The 14,576-nt window shown below is 38.4% G+C and overlaps 1 protein-coding gene across 5 annotated transcripts in view; it reads right to left on the reverse strand.

Annotated features, from left to right (window-relative positions):
- Fam227b (family with sequence similarity 227 member B) overlaps window positions 1-14,576 on the reverse strand; it is a 144,414-nt gene that overhangs the window by 121,645 nt on the left and 8,193 nt on the right. For 4 of the 5 annotated variants that reach the window (XM_021156369.2, XM_021156367.2, XM_021156368.2 and 1 more), the window contains exons 4-7: window positions 4,139-4,370; window positions 2,344-2,411; window positions 1,733-1,768; window positions 1,144-1,245 (exon numbers count right to left, since the gene is read on the reverse strand). In XM_021156369.2, coding sequence (XP_021012028.1) covers window positions 1,144-1,245; window positions 1,733-1,768; window positions 2,344-2,411; window positions 4,139-4,370 — 438 coding nt within the window. The remainder of the gene's footprint in view (window positions 1-1,143; window positions 1,246-1,732; window positions 1,769-2,343; window positions 2,412-4,138; window positions 4,371-14,576) is intronic. The other variant, XM_021156371.2, reaches the window with a different exon arrangement.

The following is a 14,576-nucleotide window of genomic DNA, read 5'->3' on the forward strand; positions in this document are numbered from 1 at the left end:
GAATGGGAATGGGTGGGTAGGGAAGTGGGGGGCGCTATGGGGGACTTTTGGGATAGTATTGGAAATGTAATTGAGGAAAATATGTAATAAAAAAAAAAAAGAAACACTACTACAGATAAAAAAAAAAAAGAAAATTATTTATTATTATTTCTATGGGAGTACTTCTTTTCCACTGGGAATTAACCATATTTCACTGGTAATAGCTTCAATTTATACTTTACACTTTTTTATTACAAAGAACATGTATAGTATATATAAACATGAAATATAGAAATGTAGGCAAAAGGGCAATAATGATCAGCTTTACCAATAACTACTCTCTAAGTTCATCGCATTCCTGATAATCACTGGCCACTGAACTAGTCACACTCCTATACTTTCTGTTTTATATTCAGTTACACTACAGGACATAACACAAAAGTATGCCAGGACATTTTTTAGACTTTTAAAGAACACACAAGTCACATGTGTTAGAGTGTTCACAAGTTATTTCAGACTAATAACAGCATGCTAAAGTGCCTGAGTTAATAAGAATGGAAACCGAGAAGAAAAATCTTTCTTCGTCACATTCCAGCCAATAGACACTAGCATCAAGACCCTAGAGATACCAACACATTAATTGTGTTGGTTTGAATGAAAATGGACCCCATAAGCCCTTCTGTTTGAAACATGGTCCCCAGCTAGTGGAACTGTTTGTGAAGGATTCAAAGGTGTGGCCTTATTGGAGAACTGTGTCACTGGGAGTGGGTTTTGGGTTCAAAAGTTGGGTACCATTTCCAGCTAGCTTTCTCTGCCTTCTACTTGGAAATCAAGATGTGAGCTTTCAACTTTTCCAGCTGCCATGCCTTTGCTCTGTCATTATGGACTCTAACCTTTTGAAACCATAAGCCCAATTAAACACTTATATAAGTTGGCTTGGTTATAGTGTTTTGTTACAGAAATAGAAAATTAACTTAAGACACCAATCCATTTTCTTCTGGGAAACAGGGTTAGACATCACTAATGTTTCCTTCCAAATTTAATGTTCAAAGAATCAAGCTTTGTTTAACATCTAACTTCTTATACTTTTAACTAAAGTTCTGATTCATTAAAATCATATTCTCAAGTTTTACTATAGGATCAAAATAAATAATACTTATATACCTCAAAGTTTTGTGTTCTTAAAACATAAAGATAAATTTGTTTAGCATCCAAATGTCTGGGTAATTGTGTCACTTCATTTTGGTTGAATAAAAAGGTGCAACCCTAGGGGAAAAAATGAAAATGTTGTTTAACAAAAATTAATTCTGTTCTGTTCTTAGCGTAGTGATAGTGGTTTCATATACTTTAAGAAGACAAATAAATATTTAACTATTACTTAATCAACATAATTATGCTATTTTATGTTTTTACATTAAAAATCATATATTTCTCCTAGGAAAAACTATTTTAATATATCTTGTTTCTGAGAAATTAAATGCCTTTGCATATTCATGAGCCAATTTTTTAAACAAAATGTAATTATATTTCAGAACCCATTTTGGCATATAATCAAAAGATCAAGTATTTTAGATTGTTCATGCAAAAAGAAAGAAGAACAGGACCGCACAGAAAGATTTCTAAGCCTGTTCCCATCTCTCTTTCTTAGAGCACAAATTTATAGTTATATCTACATCCACAGCATTATAATCATTCTCTTGGCTCTACACAGTATACCTGACATATAATCCAGCAATATAGAAAATTGAAATACCTCTATATTCTTCTCTGTCTCCATTCGATCTGAAAGCTGGAAAAATTCAAAACAAACTATTCAAAATTATAAATTAAAGGATTTTTACATCCAAATCCTGATCAATAAACTCAATAAAATATTTATATTTCAAAATAATTAATAAAGCATTGGTTCACATATTTTATTCATTAAATAACCGAAGGAAGGAACATATAGACACATTAAAAACAATCTCAAGCCGGGCAGTGGTGGCGCACGCCTTTAAACCCAGCACTCAGGAGGCAGAGGCAGGCGGATTTCTGAGCTCGAGGCCAGCCTGGTCTACAAAGTGAGTTCCAGGACAGCCAGGGCTACACAGAGAAACCCTGTCTCGAAAAAAAAAAAAAAACAAAAAACAAAAAACAAAAAACCCAACCAATCTCAAATGACTTATGATGATATACAGTATCAGGGCTCCAATACTGAGTGTCAAAAAATACATTTCTAGATTTTCAGGACAGAAATGTTACTCACAAAAGATTAAAAGGACATTCATAAAAACATTATCAGTTCTTATTTGTAACCTATAGCATTTACATTTTTTAATGAAAATACATTTTTGAGGGATGGTAAAAACATAAAGCTCATACCGCGATTTTCTTTGGCCTATAGTGTTCTTTTACAAATGCTTTGTAGCGTTCCAGGTTTGTATATGACCCTTTAAGAAAAAGGAATTGCCAACAATGAAAAAACTAAGGACATTCTGTATTAAATTTGTACTATATACAAAACTATTTACTAAAAATGAACTAGAAATTTTGACAAGCCACAAACCCTTCATGAGTAACGACCCTTAAAAAGTAATGAGACTTTTATCATGTTTCCTTTTGTTTTTCCAACATATCAAGCTCTACCTTACATGTCTGTGATACTTCTGTGTCTAATGTTTACCTTATCCGAAATCTGACAAACAAGTCCCATTTTTTCAAATAGTTCGGCTAGTTAGAGTTAGTACTTAAAACAGAGATGAATGAAATGCAGAAATCATTCCAAGACAAGAATACAGAATTTAATAAAAAGGATGCTGCTGCTGAAAACTCAAACTGAAGTGATGCTGCAAGTGAAAAACTCAGTAAGGCACATTCAAACATCTATGGGAAGTCTCCCCAGGAAAAACTAGACAGAGAAACATTGGAGTTAAATGGCATGGTTAATAATGTGGAGCCCACGGACATCTACAGACAACTCAACCAAACACTAGGGAGAACTTATTCTCCTCAGCCGCCCACACGCTCTCTAAGACTGATCAGCAGATAAAACATAAAACAAGTCAAAACAAATAGAGCAATGTTAAAATAACATCCCATATTTATTTGCCTGTAGTGGAATTAAGCCAGATATCAACAGCAAGAGAAACTAAAGAAAGTACACAAACTCAAGAAAACTTTAAAAAATACTATTGAATGATAATTAGATAAGGAAAGGGTCATGAAGGAAAAAAAAAAATCCTAGCTATGAATGAATTGAAAACAAAACATGCCAAAATCTATGGGACACAATGAAGGCAGTCCTAAGCAGAAAGCTAATGCTAAATGGAGAAAAACTCCTTCCCATTAAACTCAGGAATAAGACAAGGGTTTCCACTCTCTCTACTCAATATAATGTTTGAAGTGCAATGGAGACAGAGACAAATATAAAAAGTAATAGAAATAGAAAAAAGAGAAATAAAAAAAAAATCCTTATTTTCAATTAGATAGGGAAAATGTTATACAAGTACCGAGGATAAAAACATTATCACTGCTTGAAGACGTGCATCTAACTGTTCATTTCTTCCACACTGAACACTAAATACACCCATGGTTAAACTCGAACATGTGGGTCAGCCCTCCGTTACTCTGGCTTCTATATTTGCTATTGATTGTGGCTTGCTTCTTGCATCATCAACTGATACATCTTGCTTCTCTGAATCCCCATGTTTTGCTACCTCTTTTCCAGTTTAACAAAGTTTTTAACTGTCTTAGGCTTGTTCTAGTAGTGCTTTCTTTCAAACCTCATTCTCAGGTCTATCTGAAAATATTTACTAGATCCTGTTGGATGATGAGAGTTTCAAACATTTAGGGTTTTTTGTTTGTTTGTTTGTTTTTTGGTTTTTGGTTTTTTGTTTTCTTTTTGGTTTTTGAGACAGGATTTCTCTGTGCAGCCCTGGCTGTCCTGGAACTCACTCTGTAGACCAGGCTGGCCTTGAACTCAGAAATCTGCTTGTCTCTGCCTAAACATTTAGTTTTAAAATATTTAACTTTGGAATTTCATTCTTTATGAGAATACACATAGAGCAAGCATACATGGACAGACAGACAGACAGACAGACAGACAGACAGACAGACACACACACACACACACACACCACTGACCATTTTCCTTATTCACATAAGAAATAAGTCTTACTTTTCTTGGAAATCATTTTGTCACTTTCAAATAATCTGGAGGCATGGTGTTGCAAAAGATGTGAGCTTTCCTTTAATTTTGACTCCAAGCTGTCGACGATATCATACAGCCGAGGCACGTTGGTCCACAGATAAGAATAAATAGAAGTATATGAAATAGCCTCTTCTAGTTTTTTCAGAGTATCTTCCCATATATCACTATCTCTAAAATGAACATCCCTGGGCCAATAATCCTGCAGAAATACACATTTTACATCATCTTGAACAAATTCAAATCAAAGAGTTTGATGATCTAAAAATTCATCTTTATTCTACAGCATTATTTTTATTAAATGTTTAAAAAATAAATTTCAAATAATCAAAAGCCTTGGGGGACCATTTGTGTATGTTACTGTTTAGTAGCTCTGTGTCTTTCAATACTTTAGTATCTGTGAAAAACTGAAAGCATTCTCCTATAAAACAGCTTTGTAAAAATTAGGAAAACTAGTCTTAATGTAATCTCCCTATCTAAATTAAATGCTATTTAAATTTCATCAATTGATCTAGTAATACCTTTTATAGAAAAATAACAAAATTTAGAATCACAAATATTCATGATTCAATTCTTTTAGTATGAGTCCACTGCAACTTAAGACAGTTCCTCAGCGTTTGGCTGGGAGGAAAGGAAGATAGAGGACACAATAGTTACTTTTTACTTCTATTTTCCAGTCTTACTGACATGTAATAAGCAAAATTATACATATTTATGATAAATAACATGCTGTTTTAATATCTGTATATGCTATGAAATGACCAGCCAAGTATAAAGTTAAGAACATATTATCTCACATAGATTTTTCTTGTTTTTTTGTTTTGTTTTGTTTTGTTTTGTTTTGTTTTGATGGTGAGAAATGTAATAGATATTGTCTTGGCAATTCTAAAACATATTAACTAGAGTTACCATTAGATCTTCAGAGTATATTTATATCATATAATAGAAACTTTGTATTTTTCAATCCATTTCTTCTCTTCTTACCAACCTCTGGAAACTATTAGGGTACTCTGCTACTGAGCCCCACTGTTTTAGATTCCTTGTGTGAGCTGAAAATGTAGCAATGGGGTCTTTCTGGGTCTGGTTTATTTCATTTAGCATTTTTCTAGGTTTATATACATAACTGCATATGTTTTGCATGATTTGGGGGATGTCTAAAAATGCCATAAGGAATCATACTATTAATTATCTACTTAATAAAACCCTACAATACACATACATCTGTGTATAAACATCCATGTGAAGTTCAAACGAAAATGCTCCCTCCAAGAGCCAAATACCATCTACTGAAACTCCAACATCAGGCATAAGAAGCCCTCTTTTGAGTTGTTGGCCAGGGCTGTCCAAGAGACTTCTGAAACACACAGCCTGCTGCTATTGCCCTTGGTTCTCCTCCAGATAAGTCCCTATTGCTGAAGACAGCATGCACATCAGAGGCATGACCCAGAGGCCTCAGAACTATAAATGATCTGAAAGCCTTCTCTCTGAGTAGTAGTTTTCATGGTTCCAGAAGGCACTACAAAAGCTTCTACAAGAGAGAGGTAACCAATAGACTTACTCAGCTGTGATGCCTATGAACGACAATAACAACCAGCACAGCAAAAATAACCCTAAGGGCTCAGTGGTGGCACCCATACTTTGGTGGTATCATGCCTGGTACTGGAAACCTAGTCATCTACCCAGGGCTAGTAGCCATGAATCTTGGGACAGAATCTACATCTTCTGCTTTCTTATATCAGCATAATCCCTGACTTCATTCCAAATGTTATTCCTTATTCCCACAAATAAGTGTAGTCCTCACTTATTCACAACTTAGCTTCTCTTTGCAACAAGATAGAGATCATGATAGAAAACCACAGCCACTCAAAACACATAGTTGTGGAGACCATTTCTAATGGATAGGTCTCCAAAACAGCTCCCTTACCTAAGGCTTAGGGAAAATGAAGAAGAGGGGATGGAAAAATTCTAGGAGCTAGAGATCATGACATTTCCAGTGACATTGTGTCCTAAGACTGTCAGAAGCTACATGCATAGCCACACTAAACATGAGCTGAACAAAGACAACAATAGACATGCTAACATAGATGGAGCACACACAAAGAACTCCAGGCATCTAAAGAATGCTTAGAGTGGAAAAGTCTTCCCCAGGGAAGAGCACAGCAATTGATTATCCAACACCAAATGATCACCCCTGAAGATATATATAAAAGCAACATTATATAGACTTGAGCGAGTTATATTTAGGAATAAATACATACACATAAGTTGTGGGTAGCACCAGCTTGCTTGTATTTTGATGCTAATTCCACTTTCCCAGGAGGGGTTGCAGATGAGTCACACAGGTGACTTTTTGTGAACCTTCTCCCCACCTTAACTTGTAAAATAAAGACTAGAGCTGGTGATTGGGCAGTGGAAGAGAAGGTGGAGCTGAAAAGTTTGGGGAAGAAGGAGGAAAGGAGAGGAGAGAGAGAAGGAAGGAAGATGGAGGAAGAGGAAGATGATCCAGATTTGGTGTGGCTTTAAATAGCCACAGGTAGCTATGAATATCACAAAAGGATAGCATAATTGGGATAACTTGTCTAATCTAGGTGGGCAGCTTGTATCATTATGAATTGGCTCTGAGATTATTGTGTGTGCATCTTGTAAATTGAGAATTTATTGATATTTAAATCTGTCTGATTAATTATAAGCTTCTAGAGTTTTGATTTACTGGGATAAGGGGATTTGTGACAACTCACCACAGGGGATAGATGGCTGAGAAGGAACAAGAGGCTCTGAGGCTGGCAAACTGGAGCTGAAAAAACCGTGAACTGGGGCTAGCCAAGAGACAGCAAGACTGTCAGAGCAGAGAGTAGCTGAGAATAGCGCAAGATGGTGCCATATTTTTTAATATTTCCCACAACATACATATATGTAACAACAATTAATAAAGCAAAAAAGACCATGAGTTTAAATGAGAACAAGGAGAGACATGTGGGACACTTTAGAAGAAGAAAGAGAAGAGGCACATGATGTAATATACTATAATCTCAAAAACGAAAGGAAATAATAAAATAATTAAGAAGTTTCTTTACTGTAGAGTAAAAACTAAATGAAGTGAAAAGGAAACAAACTAAGTGGAAGAGAATTGTTTCCAGCCATAAGTTTGATAGAAGATTGATATTTAGAATATACAAAGATCTCAAAACAATAGAATCAAGAAAACAAATGACCCAATTAAAAATAGACTGTGCATCCGAACGTAGAGTTCTCAAGATGGGGGACGAGGAACTAAGAAATATCTTTAAACATAATCAATATCCTTAGTAAGTAGATAAATGCAAATTAAAACCCCAGTCAGAAATTCTAGGATAAAGAAAATAACTGATTGAAACCTGGGGCAGTCACTTTGGAAGTCAGTATAGAGAGTTCTCAAAAAAGCTATAAGCAGATCTAACGTGGTCTAGCTATACTACTACTTGGCATATGTTAGCCATTATACTCCATATTCACTTAATCATGTTCACCCCCACTCTATTAACAATAGCTAGGACAGAGAAACAATGTCAATGTTCTTCGACAGATGGGTAATGAAAATGTGGTACATAGACACAATGCAGTACTATTCAGCTATTAAACAAAAAATTATGAAATTTGTAAGTAAATTGATGAAGCTAGAAAAATTCATCCAGAGTGAGGCAACCCAGACCCCAAATAACAAATATTTTATAATTTTCTCTTATATATAGATGTTGTCATTTAAGCATAGGCATGCTACAATCTATATAATCTCAGAAGTTTCAAGTAAGGGACCAGCAGGGAGAGGAGTATACCCTAAGAAAGGGGAAATAGAATATATATTTATGGAAGAGACCAGGGGAGACTTAATAGGGGAGTGGGATGGATGAGACAGGTAAGAGAGAATATGGGAAGAACAACTCATGCTAAAGGCATTTTGAGAGGGGTCATACGAAACCTATTACAGAAGCTTCCCAAAATATATACTTATAGGAAAGAAAACATAAATGGAGTTACCAAATAATGAGGGAGACAATGACCTAACTGGACATTATTTGCCACCATGTGAAACCTCCAGTGCCAGGAATGGGTTTTATCTAGTTGAGTGTTTAGTCAAGGGGTCCCAAACATCTCAGCTAGTCCCATAGCTATTGGCTGCTCTTTATAAACTGATGGTAAGGCCCAATTGTGGAAGATAGCACTTATGTATCTTATCAAATAGGGAGGAGTCAAACTAGAGCTTACCTAGAGCTTTTACCATTGCAGACTAGTGTTCACATTACTAGCAGGTATTCTGCATTCTACCAGAGGAGAAAGGTAGCCATCAACACAGCTATAAACCCTGCAGTCCCCAATAGTGTCCTGCCTACAAGATATGCTGGTACAATCAGAGCACAAGTGTTGTGTGGGAATAACTTGTAGGCTTTAATTTTTCTCAACCCTACTTTTAATGATGGTTCTTAAACACTTTAACCTCCCTTCTAGCCCATTACCCACCAGAGGTAGTGGAAAAGAAAGGTTATTAGGATATGGGGGGAGTGGGCCTGTTTTGAAATTGTTCTTTGGAGCGAATCTCATCTGCATTGTCAGGAAACCAGTACTTCAGTTCACAGGTCAGCATCGGCAGTTCAATCCACTTGCAAACACTTCACAGATATACTACCATGCAGTTCAGTAGTTCCAGGAGAGCAGCAGCAGTGGCAGGACCTAGTAGAGACAGCCAGGTCTCATCCAAATCAGCACGAGTCAGCAGGAGGAACCAGGACCGCTAGGGATGCCAGGAGTTCTTTGCTGTGCCTCTCTAAATGATCAGCGAAGACATGAGACCAAGAAGCATTGCACAGCTAGCTCTATAAGCAAGCCCCCCTCATAGTCTGTTGAGTCCTAGTTATGCTCCCTCCAAACATCATGTGTCCTTCATGAGTCTTGCTTTACCATGTGTCATTGCCTCAGCATGTGAGTCTGTATCAGCTGACATCACTCTGCCAATCAACTCAAGTCTGGGGATTCAGCCAGAACCCACTAGCACATCACCAGAAGTTTTTTGGTTCATTTCTATCTATGGAGTCATGGCAAATGGAGCTCAACAATGCAATGTAAAGTGAACCAATTCATGCATGTAGTTAGTGAAGAATTCTTCACCACATGCCCTTTCACGTGCTTGCTTTTGGCAAAACATCCTTTCACCTATGTCTGCTTCAGCATAATTTTTCTTCACAAGTCTGCCTTAAAGAAACATCCTTTCACCAGTGTCTTAGTTAGAGTTTTACTACTGTGAACAGACACCATGACCAAGGCAATTCTTATAAAAAAACAACATTTAATTGAGGCTGGCTTATAGGTTCAGAGATCAGTCCATTATCTTCAAGGTGGGAGAATGGCAGTATCCAGGCAGGCATGGCGCAGGCAGAGCTGAGAGTTCTACATCTTCATCCAAAGGCTGCTAGTGGAAAACTGACTTCCAGGCAACTGGGGTGAGTGTCTTAAACCCACACCCACAGTGACACACCTACTCCAACCAGGTCACACCTATTCCAACAAGGCAACACCTCCAAATGGTGCCACTCCCTGGTCCAAGAATATACAAACCATCACAACCAGTGTTTGCTTTTGGAAAACACTCCTTCAAGTGTTTGCCCCAGCAAAACACCATCCAACACAACTGAGTTTCCAAGAAACTATAAGTTTCCATTTCAGTAACCAACCACTGTCTGATTAGATTTAAGGCCCTCTCCACAAGTCACCCATGACTGACTTTGTTGCTGGGTAGCCATGAACCTCAAACTGCATAGGTCATGGGCCTATGGGAAAACCAAATACTATTGTTCTGCTAAAGGAATATAGGATAAAATGACTCCTAAAGGAATTCTGCTATATCCATAGACCAATGCTTCACTAAGCCATTACTAAAGAAGCTCCATCTTGCAGTAGATGGAAACTATCACAGAGACTCACAACTGAACAATATTCAGAGAGAGATTTTGGAACATTAAGTCCTACATGGTCCTTCATCAAACCCCTCCCCTTAAAGTTCCGGAATCTATGCAAAAGAGGAGGAGGAATGATGACATCAGCCAGAGGGGATAGATGATTACAGAGAAATGGTGTCCTCCAGACACAATAAGACTGATGCACATAAGGGCCCACAGGTTCAAGCCAATCTAGATCTCAGTGCTGAGAAAGGGAACTGGACACAGGCTCCAACCCCTAACCAATAAGCTATTTGCAATTGACACTCACTTTCAAAGGAAAAGTTTGTTTTCTCCTATGAGACTCATTGGGCATATTAACCACACGTAGAGATAGTCCTTGTACCTACCAGTAGATAAAGAACACAAAACAAACTCAAAGCCATTTTTGTAGACCTTTTGACTTAAATTGCTTTGGGCATTTTTCTGCCTTACGATATTTTACTTGTATATTATAGCATCCAATTTTGTTTTTATGAGGTATGTGTATGGTGTGTAGAATGGTATGTGGTGTGTGTTTGTGTGTGTGTATTCTTTGTGTTTTAAACTATAGTATGGTTGTTTTGATTCTTTGCTTGCTTTTCACTTCCTAAAGAGAAAGAGAAGGAAAAGGTATGGAATTGGGTGGATAGGGAGGTGGGAGGAGCTGGGAGGAACTAGGGGAGGTGGGTACCTTGACCAGAATATTTTGTATGAAAAAAAATTGTTTTCAGTGAACAAAAAAAAAAAAAAGAAAGAAAAAAGAAACTTTTAAAAATTGTTCTATTTTTATTTTGCTCTTAAATAAATTTCTCAAAACAATGGGACAAAAGCACTCATTTAAACACACACACACTCACATACACGAAATTTCATTGCTAATATTTTAGTCATAGCAAATTCTATTTATATTTTACATAAGTGGAAATAAATTATTTATATTTCAATTTACTAAATTTCAACACACCTCATTTAAAAAGTCATCTTTCCAATCGTTTAAACTGTCACCTTTATTCCAACCTTTATCAGACATACCTTAAAATAAAACAAATGTTTGCTTCACATTGGCAGATGAATGGAAATTTTTTTATAGACCTTGAAACAGCAATTCTCAACTTCATATGGAAAAACAAAAACCCAGGATAGTCAAAACAATCCTGAGTAATAAAGTGCCTCAAGATGTACTACAGAGCAATAGTGACAAAAACTGCATAGTATTGGTATAGAAACTGACAGGTTGACCAATAGAATAGAATTAAAGACTCAGAATTAAACCCATATACTTATGGATACTTTGATAAAGAAGCCAAACCATATAATGGGAAAAAGAAAGCATCTTCAACAAATGGGGCTGGTCTATCTAATTGGATGTCTACATGTAGAGGGGTGAAAACAGATCCGTATTTATCAACCTGCACAAAACTCAAGTCCAAGTGGATCAAGGACCTCAACAAAAATCTCATGGAAGAGAAAGTGGAAAATATCCTTCAAGCCATTGGTACAGGCACAGTTTTCTGAACAGAATACTAATGGCTCAGACTCTTAAGATTAACTATTGATAAATGGGACTTCATGAAACCGCAAAGCTTCTGTAAGGCAAAGGACACTGTCAATAAAATAAAATGGCAGCCTACAGATTGGGAAAAGATCTTCACCAACCTTACATCTGACAAAGGGCTAACTGCCAACATTTATAAAGAACTCAAGAAGTTAAACACCAAATATCCAAATAACCCAATTAAAATGAGGCACATAACAAAACAGAATTCTTAATAGAGGAGTACCAAATGGCCAAGAATCACTTGAAGAAAAGGTCAAAGTCCTTAATCATCAGAGAAATGCAAATCAAAACAACTCTGAGATTCCATTTTATACCATTCAGAATGCCTAAAGTGATAGCACATGCTGGTGAGGATGTGGAGCAAGGGGAACACTCCTCCTCCTCCATTGCTGGTGGGAGTGCAAAATTGTACCACTTTGGAAATCAATTTGGCAGTTCCTCAGAAAACTTGGACTAGTTCTCTCTCAAGACCCAGATATACCATTCCTGAGTATATATCCAAAAGATGCTCCACCATCCCACAAGGACACTTGCTCAAGTATGTTCATAGCAGCTTTATTTGTAATAGCCAGAAACTGGAAACAACCTAGATGTCCCTCACCTAAGAATGATAAAGAAAACGTGGTACATTTACATAATGGAATACTATTCGATCATAAAAAACAAAGATATCATGAATTTTGCAGGCAAATGGATGGATCTTGAGAATATCATCCATTCTCAAGTTACCTCATGAGTGAGGTAACCCAGTCCCGAAAGGACATGCATGGTAAGTATCACTTATAAGCCTTAAAATACAGGATGCCCCTGCTATAACATTCCACAGACCCAAGGAGGCTGGACTGGAAGGAGAACACAAGCAAGGATGTGTGAGCTTCACTTGGAAGCAGGAATGGAATGGTCCTGGAAGGCAGATGGAGGGAGGGAACTGAATGGGAGAGGGGATTGGGAGGGGAGTAGGAGGGCTCAGGAACAAGTGTGGGAAGGGGCAGGAGGGATGTTTAGATGGCCAGGAGAATGAAAGAAAATCTGTAACTGACGGGGCAGAGGCATTTGGGGGGCATCTCCTGAAAGAGATGGAGACCTGGGATAGGGGAGGCTCCCAAGAATCAATGAGGATGTCCTTAGCTGTGACTCAGTATTGGAGATGTAGAGCCTGGCGAGGCAACCTCCTGTGGCCAGATAGGAACCTTGTGGCCAGACAGGAACCCTAGTGAGGCAATAGGGACAATCCACCCACAAAACTTCTGACCCAAAACTTATCCTGTCTACAAGAAATGCAGGGACAGGGGATGGAACAGAGAGTGAGGGACCGGGCCAACCAATAACCAGTCCATCTTGAGACCTATCCCATGGGCAACCACCAATCCCTGACACTATTAATGATACTCTGTTATGCTTGCAGACAGGAGTCTAGCATGGCTGTTCTCTGAGAGGCCCCACTCACCAAATAAGACTCAGGCAGATACAGACACCCACAGCCAAACAGTGGATGGAGCTTGGGGACTCTTATGGAAGAATAGGAGGCAGGATTGTAGCCCTTAAGGGGATAGGAACTCAACAAGAAGACCAACAAAATCAACTAACCTAGATCCTTGGGGCACTCAGAGACTAAATCACCAAAGAACAGGCATGGACTGGACCTAGGACTCCCTGCACATATGTAGCAGATGTGCAGCTTGGTATTCATGTGGGTCTGAGCAACTGGGGCTGGGGCTATCCCAGAAGCTGTTGCCTGTACCTAGGCTATATTCTACTAGCTGTTCTGCTTTGTCTGGCCTCAGTGGGAGAGAAAGTGCTTAGCCTCACAGAGACTTGAAGTGCCAGGGTGAGGGGTACAGGGGTGTGTGGGAGGTCTGTGAGATGGGAGGGCATCTGCTGAGAAGAAAAGGGGAGGGGAGATTCAGGAAGGATTGTGGGAGCAGGTGACCATGAAAGGGGCAGTGAACAGGATGTAAAGTGAGTAAATAAAAGAAAAAAATTAATTAAATTACACCCCCAATTCCTGCCATAGAACACTGTTTCTATTGAGTTAATTTAAATCTACAACCAGATACTAGTTTGCTTTTATATATCAAACATTTAATAAAGTCTAAAAAATGTTTTAAAAGTCATCTTTCCTGTCTTTTAAACTGTCATCTTTCTTCCAACCTTTATCAGACATAACCTAAAGTTCAACAAATCTCCTCAGTCCCACTTGGGAAGGAGAAGACAGCAATCTCAAAGGGGGAGGGGGAGAGCTGGAAGGGAAAGAGTATCAGGATGGAAGGGGAAAGAGAGGAATCTGATCTGGTATTGGGTGAGGGGACAGGACTGAAGCCCTAAGGGCTAGCAGAAAGAATGGAAACAGGCAACCTTGGAGATAGGAAGTTGGGGGGGGGGGGCTCCAGAATGCATCAGAGACCTGGGAGGTGAGAGATTCTCAGGACTCAAAGAGAGGGACCTTAGATGAAATGCCCGACAGCAGGGAGAGGGAACTTATAGAGCCCACCTCCAGCAGGAAGACAGGGCATCAAGTGAGAGAGGTGGTTGCCATCCCACAGTCACACCTCTGACCCATAATTGTTCCCATCTGAAAGAATTACAGGGATGGAAATGGAGAGGAGCCTGAGGAAAAGAAGACTCAGCATCAGGCCTAAAGTGGGATCCAACTCAAGGGGAGGTCCCAAGGCCTGACACTATTACTGAGGCTATGGAGCGCTCACAAAAAAGGGACCTAGTATGACTGCCCTCCAAAAGACCCAAGAAGCAGCTGAAAGAGTCAGATGCAAATATTTGCACCCAATCAATAGAAAGAAGCTCCTGACCCATGTGGTTGAATTAGGGAAAGGCTGGAAGAAGCTGAGGAGGAGGGTGACCCTGTAGGAGGACCAGCAGTCTCAATTAACTTGGACCCCCAAGA

Source organism: Mus caroli, chromosome 2, assembly GCF_900094665.2.
Source record: "Mus caroli chromosome 2, CAROLI_EIJ_v1.1, whole genome shotgun sequence".
NCBI lineage: Eukaryota > Metazoa > Chordata > Mammalia > Rodentia > Muridae > Mus > Mus caroli.